General features: G+C 40.1%; 1 protein-coding gene across 1 annotated transcript; it reads right to left on the reverse strand.

The window, feature by feature from the left end:
• Positions 1 to 2,356: 2,356 nt before the first annotated feature.
• On the reverse strand, positions 2,357 to 12,743 carry LOC129679265 (immunoglobulin lambda-like polypeptide 5). Its single transcript, XM_055610270.1, is given in 3 exon segments — positions 2,357 to 2,811; positions 3,956 to 4,104; positions 12,565 to 12,743. Coding segments are annotated over 3 exon segments (648 nt in total). The 3' UTR covers positions 2,357 to 2,491.
• Positions 12,744 to 14,400: the final 1,657 nt, after the last annotated feature.

The raw sequence follows: 14,400 nt of genomic DNA on the forward strand, positions 1-14,400 counted from the left end.
TCATTGTTGCACTTACTCATTTAGGTTTACTTCTAGAAACTGTGTTTACTATTCTATTGTAAATAGAATTATTTTCCTGATTCCTTGCTCAGTATGTGCACTATGTTGAATAGGATAGCTTGTAGTTCTTTAGGATGAATTTGTTTCCTGGTATATGGCTGAAAGTGTTCACAGTTCTACTGGTTTTCTTGTGGAGTCTTTAGCTGTTATGTGTACAGACAGAGGAATACTGAGATGCTGCACATCCTTGGTCAGGCAAGGCTAATCACAATGGCCAGACTTAGGATCAGCCTAGGCACAGATGAGCAGATAAAGGACATGTACTTTTTTTGTATACAAGAAGGAGAGTTATCCAGTCACAGAGAAGAGCAAAATTATGTTGCATTTAGCAATCTGAGAAAGGACAAAGTGTAGGGTGGTGTGTAGGATCAAAGTAAATGGTGTGCTATAATGAAAACATTTTTGTGAACCCATCACTATGTACAATGAATATGCACCAGTAAAAATTAAAAAGTAACTAACCATCAAAAAAATTAAGGTTTGAGGACATAGGACAGCAGTAGAATATTTGCCTAGAATGAATCTGGATTCAATAACCAACACTGCAAAAATTATGTAATCGCTAGTTGGTGGGAACAGCACTTTACTTTTCTATGTCTTTGTTCTTGAATTTTAGCTCAGTGTTCTCGGGAATTAAACATGACAACAAGCAGAACACGGTGATGCACCTGTGATCCCAGAACTTTGGAGGCAGTCAGGCAGAATTCTCTGGGTCTGAGGCCTGGGAAAGAGATCTTGTCTCAAATAACCAAAACAACAACAATAACAACAATAATAACACCATCAGCAGAAACAATGTTGCAAAAAAATGATAGAAATGTTCCTCTGCACAGCAGCTGGGGAGGGGGTGGAACTGGCCAATGAAGAAGAGAAGATCAACAGAAGTCAATTCTGTGACTTCATCTTTGAGTCACAGATTTCAGTTTCATGAACTAAAGTCAGTTGCTGTACAATATCATCTCCTGAACGTCCCTCTAATGCAGAGGCTAATATTTGAATAGGTGTGGCCGAGATTCCATACTGTTGCTCTACTCCTGCTCACACTACCGTTTTGAAAACTTCTTGATCCGCCAGCCTCTATCCCTGGGCTCATTCCTCAACCAGAATCTTGGTGGGGACACTTGTCATTGTCCAGGTTCTGAGAATCATGGAACAGAGGTGTTGAACAACGTCTGCACTGCTAGGGAGTTGATCCAGTCCACTTGTAGGGGCACCCTGAACTATTATGCTTGAGCCAGGGAAGAAACAAAATATGCTAGGATGGGGATTCTAGGGACAGTCTTGTTCTCTGTAGGGTACCCAGACATTTAGCCATTCTTGGAACCTACAGCCATGATGTTATATGGTAAATCCCAGAATCTAGCTTTGAAGTAGAAACTCGTCCAATCTCTCACATTTAGCACTGAATGCCTTTGTTCCCTTTGCGGATGGTTTCTTTTTCTTCTTCTTTTTTTTTTTTTGAATTTTATTTTTTCTTATCAGTTACATTTTATTAACTCTGTATCCCAGCCATGTCCCGCTCCCTCATTCCCTCCCAGTCCCTCCCTCCCTCCCTCATCTCCACTGTGCCCCTTTCCAAGTCCACTGATAGGGGGGACCTCCTCCCCATTCATCTGATCCTGTTTTATCAGGTATCTTCAGGACTGGCTGCAAAGCTCTCCTCTATGGCCTAACAGGACTGCTCCTCCCTCGGGGGGTGGGGAGGCCAAAGAGCCAGTCATTGAGAAAAAATTTGTCCTAGTCGCTCCCTTCCGCACTGAATGCCTTTGTTCCCTTTGGGGATCATTTCTTATTTGCCTTAGTTCAACAAAGTTCTATTCCCATCAATGTTGATCAGAAGCATTCTACAGTCCTTGTGAACCCCACATACACTCTTACCTTAGCTTGGTTTTCTTATCTGGATTGATCACGATACACTTTTATTTTCCTGCTACTCTTTATTTTTACTTGAATGGTAGAAACAGGGATCTCATATAGAATTGTCAGTTTTTCTAATACTCAATTCTGAGATAAGGTAACTAGGCACCAGTAGATTGTTAGAAATGCACTTGACACTTGATTAGGTTTATTAAAGAGTGAAGTCAGAGAAGTCTATGACATTCATACTGCACAATTGCATTGTGTAATTGGAAGTCCAGGAAAGAATTTGAACAATTGTGTCCGTGTGAAGATGGCACTTTCTGGGGTGACAATGCAGGCCATGGCCCTGCTTGTAAACTACAGTGCGCCAGGATATTCCTTACTCTACTCTGAATCCCAGTGAAATATGCATTAGAACAAATAAGGCAGAGCAGAATTACAGGTTGATAATAGATATTTTATTGTGCATTTTGAGAGCAGGGAAAACGGCTGTGATAGGCAATAGCAGTAAGGGTATTCTTGGGCATGATTCTGATCTCATGCTCGGTGGGTAACATGAAGGTCAGAAGACCTAGGAACACTCAGCAGGGGACAGCCTCTTCTCCACAGTGTTCCCTTCATGAGTGACCTGGCAGCTGATAGTGCTTTTAGATTCCCACATTTCTTTTGTCAAGGACAGGTAGCTGGTAGCCACATACTTGTTGTTGTTCTGTCGGGAAGGCTGGCTAGTCTCCACACCTGCGGTGATAGGAGTGCCGTCTGCCTTCCAGGTCACTGACACAACACCTGGGTAGAAGTCCGTCATCATACACACCAGTGTGGCCTTGTTGGTCCTGAGCTCCTCAGGGGAAGGCGGGAACACAGTGACTGAGGGTGTAGCCTTGGGCTGACCTGCAGGGTGAAGAGAGAGGGTCAGAATTTTGTTTTCCCAATAGGAATCCTGGAGGAAGTATATAAATTGTCCTTGAAGTTAGTGAATGTGTTTGAACATAGTACAGAAGATGGGGTATGCATTTCTTTCATGTGCTCCCTATGTGCTAAAAATTATGCACCCACATATTTATACAATTTACCTGACAATTTCCTACAACTTGACCTCCAACACAGACACCTGATCTTTTTATTTCTTTTTCTTATGTTCTTCTCTCTGCTTTTTATGTCTATCTGTAGTCTGTCTGTCCCACTCGGAAGACAGACAGTTCTGATGTAAACCTCTGCTCTGAGCCTAAACTTTAAACCTAGGCATTTGTTTTCACCCAAATTTGCCTCTCCAGGGTCTCAGCATAGTTTCTACCTGCTTGAACTTTTTCTCATTCTTCAGAATTAGGTCATATTCCCCTCTCTGGCTAAGTTGTATAATTTTCATGCATCAGGAGTAGATCTAGGTGAACTCAGTTGATCCATCTTTTAGGTTTTGTAGAGACTCAGAAGCCCACCTTCCCAAATACATCTTTAGTTTTTCTTGTCTTGACTTTCTGTGCCCAGAGCTTTTCCCCCTTTCTTCTACTTACTAGATATTCCTGTGTTCTAGGTTGGTTTCTGCTCTGTTCATGGCTTTCCAAGGAGGCTTGGGGATCCATTCTATCTTCTGACTGTCCTAGAATTTGAATCCTGAGTTCCTTTGTCTAGATACCTGGCCCCTGACTTGTTATTCCTCATCCTCAGTGCTAAGTTTTCTACATTCTCCAAATTCAACAGCTCTCTCTCCCTCTATGCCTCATCTCCATGAGATGACAGTTCACTTTACCCTTCACAAAGTTCACCAGAAAAATAGACATTCAAATGGGGTACTTATCAGAGTGCTTTAAAGTACAGACAGACATTGATAGTTTATCTGTTTCAGGCCCCAGTCTGAGATTAGACAAAAAAAGCGCACAGGGAACTGTTTGAAATGAGACACAGAATCTAGGGAACAAGCGAATATTCACCTAGAGTGAAGATCAGGCATGAAGCAGAATACAAACTGAGGAATAATCCAACATAATCATCTCAAACCGTGGAGACAACAGTAATATAGGAGGAAGGAGTCACTCACCTAGGACAGTCAATTTGGTCCCGCTGCCGAACACCCAACACTATGATATAGACTCATGCAAAAACCCTACATGCACCTTATTCTTTAGTTGCAGCTGTGATGTCTGCAATCCCTCATGATTCTCGGAAGGTAGTAACCTCACTGATACCCTTTAAAGATATTGTGACCTTTGTGAAAGTCCTGGTGCCCCTACTTTGACCTGCTTCATGGTCCCCAATGTTTATTCTTCCTGAGAACATGAATTGGAGCCCTGTGTCTGTTCAGACCCTAACTAATGCCTCAGAGATCTAAGCATATCTATTGCAATCTAACACCAGTTGCTCATAGATTTTTGGTCCTTCCTACAGCTTATTCCAAAATGGTCCATCTCCCTTAACTACCATGAAGAAGGCTAAGAATTCAGTCTTTAAGTCTGAGGAAGACAGATGAAAAAAAAAGTTCCCAGAAAGAAAAAACAAATCTTTGCAAGACAACAAGGGCTGGGCTGAATGGGAAAGAGAATTAAAGCCACTTACCTAGGACAGTGAGCCTGGTTCCACTGCCGAAAACATAACACAGTGATTGAGACTCAACTCAAAACCTGTGGGGCCACTGCCTGGGCCTCTTCTCTGGCAGCTGGGCTGGATCAAAACAATAGCTGGCTGTAATGGGTGGAGCTGTGAGCTTGCTTGAGGACAGGTGGGTGATAATCCTTTCCACAGGCTTGTCTCCTTGTTAGGCAGGCACCTGCATGTAGGTGTTCCTATTCCATGTATATGCTGCCCCATCTGTGATACTGTGTGTTGACAGCAATCCCATAGATCTCAAACAAATCCTGAGTGACAGACACATTATTTCAGGTGCCTTTGTTGTGTGACATAGAATTCTCTGACTTTGGCTTCATTTTACAGACTGAGATATTTCTTCCTCACAAATTTGGACAGTCACACTTGGTCACCGTTTTTGGAACCAGGGACACAGAGTCACTCTTGCCTTATGAAACTTCCACACAGGAAATTCTTTCTTAATTTCTTTCCTCAGAGGTGTATGCCATCTCTCCGTCATTCATGTGTTTTCTCAGAATATATATCTCCACCATTTCATCTACTTGCACATACATATATACCTATCCTTATATATACATATACCCAACAATGACCATAAAGCATCCATTTCTTTGTTTTTTCTTTTCTTTTTTAAAATTTATTATTTATTACAATTTATCTACTTTGTATCTCTGCTGTAGTCCCCTCCCACATCTCCTTTTAGTCACACCCACCCTCCCTCTTCTCCCCCTGTGCTCCTTCTGTAGTCCATTGCTAGGGGAGGACCTCCTCCCCTTCTATCTATCTGACTCTAGCATATCAGGTCACATCAGGATTGTCTGCATCTTCTTTCTCTGTGGCCTGGCAAGGCTGCACCCTACAGGGAGAGGTGATTAAAGAGCTAGACACCGAATTCATGCCAGAGAAAGCCCCTGCTCTACTTACTAGAAAACCTACTTGGAGACTGAGTCTATGGGCCATATATGAGCTTTAGGTCCTCTCTGTGCATGGTCCTTGGTTGGAGTTTTGGTCTCTGGGCCCTGACATTTTGGGTCTGTTGGTCTCCTTCTGGAGCTCCTGTCCCTTCCAGGTCTTTTGTCTCCCTCTTCTTCCATAAGATAGCGACCAAACAGCAAACTCCACTGGTGGATCCCCCCCAACTCTCTCTCTTTTTTAAATGTTAGAACATGGATAGACTACTCTGGCTTTCTCCTTCACAGTTTCTTGAAACTTCTTATACAAAAGACAAAACTTGATCCTCTACAATTCTTTATTTTCAGCAATTTCTCTCTCATATAGAGCCTGGAGTCATCAAAAATGTTTTTCTCTCATTAAATCAGCATATTTTCTTGGTATTCTACAGCACAGCATGCCATTAAAATGCTCAAAAGACAAAGACCAACACCCAGTTCACACCAAGAGCTCATAGTGATATGAGCTTTGTAGGTTTTGTTGAAATTTGATTTTATCTCCCAAGAGAATTTTTAAATAAATGAAAACTTCATGTGTATATATGCATGAGTTTCTTTTTTGCATGAGAGTTTCTTTATGTGAGTTTAATGTCCTCAGAGACTAAGAAAAGGTGTCAGATCTTTTGAAGTTAGAATTATAGACCATTGTTAGACACTCAGTGTGGGTCTTGCCTACCAAACTTGGGTCTTCTGTGAGAGCAGCACATTCTTTAAACCACTGAGCCACATCTTCAGATCCCCAATATTATTAATTTATACTACAAGATGATCCACACATTTAGACTACCATCTAAATTTTTCTTTCTGTACTGTTCCGTAACTTTATTTGAATTCATCAACATAACAGCTTGCTTCTCGTTAAAGAGTTGTACAAAAATAAATAAATAAATAAAATATATTAGCAGCATAATCCCAGTACTTATTTCTTACTAAATAAAGCAATAATTGTTTCTTTAGATCTAGAAGGAAAATTCCTCAACCAGTGATTCTTTAAAAATATAACAAGATTCTTCATACTTAAGGTAAAACATTTGAGTCAGAAACAAGGACAAACTCCCACTTATTCTTTCATCATTTACAAGATACTACTTCTCTAGACACTGGAATAGGCTTGGGGACACAAATGCCTGATAAAATTTTAGGCAACCAACAGAGAAGCCTGGAAGAATCAGCTGAGGAGTCGTTGAACTAACAAGAGAAGTAATGGTTGAATACAGGAACACCCTACAAATTCCTCAAGATTCTTTGCTGTGTGAATGATCCATTTGTGATTCACTAGCATTATAGAAAACACTATAGAAATAAACAACATAGAATGTCATATAAATATCATTTGTTTTGTGAATAAACTACTTGGCTATTTAACATAAAGGTGAATTATCAAACTCCATCTTCCTTCTTGATGAAAATGCTGTGTATAGTAAGATCATTTCTTTTCAAATTAATCATATACCACATCAAATTGCAGTCATAATAACAAAATAAAACTTTTTGAGAAAAAGGGAATTCATTCTAAAATCAAGAACAATGGAGATTTCCAACGATGGGGATCAGGGGATCATGTCTCTGACATGAACTCAGTGGCTGGCTCTTTGATCACCTCCCCCTGGGTGATGCAGCCTTACCAGTCCACAGAGGAAGACAATGCAGCCAGCCCTGATTAGACCTGATAGGCTAGGTTCAGATGGAAAGGGAGGAGGTCCTTCCCTATCAGGGGACTAGAGAAAGGGCATAGAAGGAGAAGAGGGAGGGTGCGTGTGACTAGGAGAAGATGAGGAAGGGGGCTGCAGTAAAGATACAAAGTGAATAAATTGGAATAAATAAATAAGTAAAAGACTGCAATTAAGAACAATGGAGACGGGCTTAAATATTTGATGAACAATAATAATGAAAAATTATTTTCCTCCCAGATGCCAAAGCACACTCTAAAGCTAATATAACTAGAGTGGGGTTACATGATCCATCAAAATACCAGGATAAACAAACACAGAATATTGTTGAATCAATAGGTCAGCATTTGCTAATTTATACTTAACATGTGTAACAACTAATTTTCAATTTGGAAAATTTAATGTTCCGGTATGTACAACATACTCCAGATAATGTTTAAAACACACAATCAAAAACTGTAAAGCACCCAAACAATAAAAGTGCCAGAACACAACCGAAAAAAAAAAGAAGAGATTCACAACATCAAAATAGAATGGCTTTCCTTTAAATGGTACAAATCACATAAACATACAGAAAACACTAAATCAATGCAAAAAATAATTTGTATCAGATGCTGCATAGTTAAGCATTTCATGAATGTCAGAAAATCTAACAGGAGCATACCTGCAAGTACAAATCCTAAATCAAGTTAACATTCTCAGTAAAGTGCCGTACGTGATAGCCCATGCCTGCAAGCCTAGCATTTTGGGAGAGTAAACCAAGAAGTACATTGCAGTTTCAAGGCCAGCCTGGACTACATAATGTATTCAGCACCAGTCTGGGCTACATCATCGTGTATTCAAAGCCAGCCTGGTATATATAATGAAAGCACATGTGTAACAATAATAATGAAGGAAGAGGGATTTTCAAAATTGACAGTGAGATGGCAATGTAGAAGGACTTCAAGTGAACGGCGCTGGGGCTGGAAGCGGGATTGGGAGGAGGAAGTGATATAATTCTACTTAAACTAAACACACACACACAAACATGAAAACAAAGAAAAAAATCAAATCCAAAGTAAATTAACATGCTATTATAGAAATATGAGAAGATACAAGCAACTGAATAGACAAGCAGGCAATATGTAATGCATGAAGTCAAAGAAATCAACTCAGACATTAAAATATAATGAAAAATTTTAGTTGCCAGATATAAGCAATAAACAGCTAAGACTCTTTACTCTTTGCTTGACACAAAGGAAAATAGATTGACAGCAAGTCCATAATTTACTTTTAGCAAGTACATCAGAGGAAGAGTGTGGAGTGAGACTATTAGAGAAAGTATTTGGAATCCTTACAAAAATTAGAAAGGCATTCTTTCTGATTAGGGACATTTACTTTTAGGTACCAATTCTGTGGAGACTCTTAATGTGTGTGATCCACTTAAGATAGTTTCTGGGAAATAATGTTTGGTATTATTAAAATAATGATTTAATTTTTTTGTTTTGTTTTTGTATTGCAATTTAATTACAATTCTTCCTTCCCTTTTTTCCCAAACCCTCTCATATACCCCTCCCTATGTGCCTTTCTAATTCATGGCCTCTTTTTTTTTTTATCAGTTGTTACTGCATGCACATATGTATTTGTATATACATATATATTCCTAAATAGAACATGTTACAACTATATAATGTTACTTATGTGTAACACTTTTGTGATTATGATGTATAGTTAACATATGTTTATATTAATCAGCTATAATTATTTATATAATTATATAATGATTTTATTTTAAAATTATTTTAAGCCCTAAAATTAAATATATATTCAAAGTAACATTTTTAAAAAAGCCAAACAAAGTGAAAGAGAAAATTAAAATTAAGTAAAATCTCACTAACCCAAGACACACAATTGAAATCCCTTAATATTAATGGCAGGGTTTGAAAATGCTCATGTGTTAAGAAGGCAACTGTTATGAAATACACTTAACTAAAGACTAAAATATAACATCTACATATAAGAGAAAAAAATGAGTCCCATTACAAGGAAAGAGGGGCAAAATATAATAAAAGAGGTAAAGAGAAAACTGGAAAAGGAAGATTAAATGGAGAAGGGAATGGGGGGCTTGTTATAGGAGGGAATATGGGGAGCAGCATTAACACTACAGACCTTTTTAAAAGTCATGTGGAAACCTACATTTCTATTATTGAAGACATTTCATAAAATATTTACATATATGAAAGGAACTTAGAGTCACCCTACAGTGGGGAAGACAATACCCCAACTGGATATTCTAATAAATTATGACACAGAGCAAAACTCTCAGTACTAGAAATGGATTACATTTTGTGAAGTCATTGGCTGAAGAATTCCCACAGACCCCTCCCACAACACCAACCCCTCAAACATCACAGGCTGTTGCCAAGGCTATTGGCTCATCACAACCCGATGGTAAACTCCTTTGGCTGAAGACTATGCTTTCTTAGTAACTGAACACAGACACGTCGAGTTGCGTCTGACTAGAAACTTCACCTCGACTGCTTAGCCTTCGTTTTGCTGAAAGGTGCTTTGAATGCTTCCAGAAGAGAAAGGGGATCATCATTATCACTTAGCTACAAACCATGTGGCTTACAACAACAACCCATCTGCAAGGTATGTTTGTTTGATAGTGACACAGATGATCTGGGATTAACCAGCGATTCTGGTTGAACTGAGGGCCTACTTCATGAGACGGAATCCATATCCGGTACTACTAAAGTGGCCAAGAACCTGAGATTACAGGTCAGGAGCCTGCAGGAAAATCTACTACAATTATTTTGCTAGAGGAACAGCAGTACAGTGATTCCTGATGGCATATTGCATCCTGACGGATCACAACCTTGCTCAACTCTCATCAAAGAAATGTCTTCTTGCAGTAGATGGGAATCAGTGTGGAGACCCACAGAGTGAGAGACCTTGGGACACTCAGTCCTGAATGAGATGTCTTCATTAAACCCGTTCGCCACGGCACAGGGAATTATGTAGAAAAGACAAAAAGATTCTAAGAGCCAGAAGTGGTGGATGACTCCAAGGAAACAGAGCTCAGACACAACAGGACCTTTATACATATGAGCTCACAGAGACTGTGACAGCAAGCTCAAGACCTGCACAAGTACAAAGCAGATACAGTCTAAGCACCGAGAAGGGGAAATAGACACAAAGTTAGGCGCCTAGCAGAGAAGATTTCTTCTTCTTTTGCAACTGATAACCATTGGCAAGTAGAAAATCAGCTTTCTCCAAGAGAGCGATGGTGAGAGAGTGGGCATACCAGCCACACTTCCCGGCAAGCCCCGTACCCAAGATTAGTTGGCCACCCCAGAACAAACTTCGTGGTTTTTGTAGGCTTTCCCTGATTTGTTGATATTTGTTGGTATTTTTCTCTTAATGGTCTACTTCTTTGCTTTGATTTTTTTGTGTGTTCTTTTCTTAGAAAATAACATGAAATTGAATGAGTAGGGAGGTGGAGAGGATCTGAGAATACTTGAGGGTAGAAGAAAGCGTGATCAAATATGATCAAATGATCAAAATATATTTAAATAGTAAGAATGCAGTTGGAAGCATTCAGCACGTTAATATTGTAATTTTAAACAGATTTTCTTATGTTTCTAGAGATGTTTCAGAAAAATGCAATTTTAATAAACTACTGTCCTTATGTTTTAATAATAATAAAATAACCTTTACTGAGTGTTAGCTTTCTTCCACATTTTGCAGGTGTGTAACATAATTTTAAAGTTTTCATTAGATTGCTTATGATACATGAACCACGGTATGATCTTCTATGGCATTTTTTAATGATTTCTTATTTTTTGTTGTTACTAAAATGTTGACCTCACCCATTCTGCATATAAGCATTTGGTTACAGGTTTCACTATATTCTCTACTTAGGAATAATTCATGGAGTGGAATTACACCATGAAAATAATCAACATTTATTTTACAGCTCACCGCTCTTGTTGAAATGGTTGTGCATTTGTGCCCTAAAGATAGTCCTTGAGAATGCTAATTCTATCCAACAAGGTCCTGGTAATTCTTACTTTAAATTTATTTCCTTTAATTCTCACTCCTCAGAAATCTTGGTTGGGTTTACAAAGTGTTCCTTAACCTCTTCCACATCTCCAAACACAGGCTGTGCCCTATCGCACTGTCTCCCCATCATTTCTTTGGCCTCTGCCTCCATCCTCAAATACGACCATGAGTATTGGGACCAATTTTTCAAAAACACAATTTGCCTTTAATGATTCCCCACACAAATCCTTCTGATGCCTTTTCCACATCTCAGAGCAAAGCTGTAACATTAGGCCTCTTGGTCCTAGCTCTGCTCAGCAGCTCCCTGCTGTACTTGGTGTCCTGCTCTCCCTAATGAATCAATGGTGGATTTTTTGGGTATTCCCATCACCACCCAGTACTAAAAAATCTGTGATGGTAGCATTATTATCCCCCTTTATTGATCCTAAAATGGACAATGGTTCTTACTTCACAACTGGATAGGTCCATTTGGTTAGCACACACTTCCTCTGTATTACCAAACCTTGTTCCCAGAACTGTTTGAGTACCTTAGTGAGTGAAAAATCTTATCCTTGGGGATAAGCAAAACAATATTCTTCTCTCAATAAGCTTGTTCTCTTTCTCAAAATATAAGACAGTATTGATAGTGTAACTACATGTTAGAATACATGTGTATTTTATGCCAAGCCATGAGCTCCATGTCAGTCACCTTTTGGCAGAAAGAGAGGGCATACTGATACAACATTATTCTGCAGTCCTCAGATGTTGAATTCCTGGGAGTAACGGCACTGCTCAAAGCCACAATGACAGCCAAAGGTCCTGAAGACCTTGAGACCTGGGCAATATGCAGACAAGTGAAGGGGAGTTCGTTCTGCATCATCATCTGGAAACCACAGCCGGGCAGAACCACTTGCCAGCTAACATAATGGTAGTACATAGCTCAAATGAAATGGGTGAAAGTGAATGGGAAAGAGGTAGATTAGAAAGAGGGTGAGGACAAGGGAGGAAAAGAAGAAAGAGAAGAGGAAGGGAAAAGGAAGAGGGAGAGAGGAAGAGAAGGAAAAGAGGGGAAGAGGAGGAAGGGGAGGAAGGAAGGAAGAACAGCAACACCTTATGCAGCAGTGAATAGTATCTCTAAGCTGTGCATCTGTCTTTCTGGTACTTGGTTTCTCTATGCTTAGAAGACTGGAGTGATAAAATGCTGTCACTGGCTGATGAAACTCAGAATCCAAGATTTCTAATCTTGCAACATGATAGAAAAACTGAAGTTATTGTAAACAAACCCATAATCAACAAAATGCAAATACTATAAGGCAGAGTCTATCCACATGCTCCTCACAGACTGGCTCTTCTCCCTTCTCTCAAGGTTGTTACTATACTTTTCCTCCACAATCCATTGCTGATGACTCAAGGGTGCATACCTGTTCTTCAGGCTCCGCAGGCTGAGGGACTGCTTCCTGCCCATCCTCCTAGGCTTGCGTCCTGCTCCAAGATACTGCCATCGGACACAGCAAACTCTGGTTTTCATGAGCACACTTAGCAACAGAGGGAAAGTATTTCTTAAGTCAGAGCCTTGTTCTTTCGGAGCCTCATTTCCCATTTGTCTTACGTCGGGCTTTATCTGCCCTCAGGGTCACAGGTACCTCTGACCTAACCAGTGGGTGTGATTTCTGCAGGAGATACCTCTGACTTGATGGTGATGGCTACCCAAGTGCACAGAGGTTCATGTGGCTCATGGCCCCACATTCAGCCTGGCCCTCCAGACTCTGTGGTTAATATTCTCTGGAGGTCTATCCTGGGCGGGGGGACATTTTCAAACTGTCCTGTTGTGGTTAGGATCAAGGGTTGAACTCCTCCCCTGGGTAGCAGCCAGACTGGTCCTGTCCCTAGAGACTTTGGTGGAACAAAGTTGACCAGTACAGTTTTCTAGTTCCCCAAGGGATACTCTGGTGCTCTGAAGCTTCCCCCAGGTGCCCAGAGGTCCTCATGTGTTCACCCAAGTGACTTGGAAAGACAAGAGCTGATTAAAGTGTGAGCTCAGGGTCCTGAAGAGGGCTTGGCTTTTCATATTAGTCTGCAAAGTGGCCCATGTACTCTGCACACAGGTTAAGTGAGATCAATCCTTCCTTGGATAGAATGGCTCAGACTTTACAGCTCTTGTCTGGCCTTTCCCGAGTCTGACAAGGGCCCAGCAGGCTTGTGACTCTATATGGCTCATGAAAGCTGTCATAATGAGATCATGTTGAATCTATCATCCCTGGACCTCAGTTTTCTTGTGTTAAATGGGATGGTGTTCTACAATAGAAGGACTGTGACAGTTAATGACAGCTGGTATATTCTGGCTTCATGCTGCTGTCTAGTGATCTTCTCTCTTCTCTTACTTTAGGCTTCTGATGAACATGTCAGGAATTATCTTGCAAGCATCTCTATTCTATACCTATCAATGAGAATCCCCCCCCCCAAAAAAAAAACCAAACAAACAAACAATAAAGGCAGAATCCATTATTGCTCTAGGAGTTGCAGTACAAAGTGAGCTAGAATCCAAAGGGGACCCTGCTTATAAACTTCTAGCTCTCCCAAAATGTATGTTTCCAGCTCCCCAGTGAGCCAAGAACTGAAATCTGTGAAGCTGCAAGAGGATGGGTGTGGGCATGTGCCTTGGGTCGAATTCTCATTTGAATCTTTGGAATGCAATCCACAGTGCAATGAGAACGGTGAAATTTTCACACTGGTTCTGTGCCGTAGTCTGTAAACCAGAGACTAAGATTACCTGCTCTTCTTAATATGCAAATTAATAAATTTATACTCTTGCAGATTGTCTAAATTTTGATGCCACAGAACTAAGAGGTGACTGGACTTGGATTCTTTGATGATGGTACTTTTCTTTCATTCTATGTGCTCTGGCAGTGCTCAGTGCGTAGGAAAACATATTGCCCAGAGACTGGTAGATAATAGATATTCAGTTAAATACAGTTGAATCTGAACTGATCAAATTGAGACTTCTTCTGTTTTATTTGTCTGCTGTTGTGTCTTCATGCTTTTCTTCTCAGATGGCCCCAACTGTTCCATTCCTGGAATGTCAGCAAGAATTCACCGTTTCTCTTTCCAAATGCTTTTCCTTTTACTAACAACTTCTCTACTACTGGAGATTGAACACAGAACCTCAGGAATAAGTTCCAACCTGCTGAGCTATCTCATAAGCTCTTGAATAAACTTTTTTAAACATTAATTTTAAACTATACCTATTAATTGAACAT

This window comes from Psammomys obesus, unplaced genomic scaffold (assembly GCF_907164565.1).
Source record: "Psammomys obesus unplaced genomic scaffold, mPsaObe1.curated_primary_1811, whole genome shotgun sequence".
Lineage (NCBI taxonomy): Eukaryota > Metazoa > Chordata > Mammalia > Rodentia > Muridae > Psammomys > Psammomys obesus.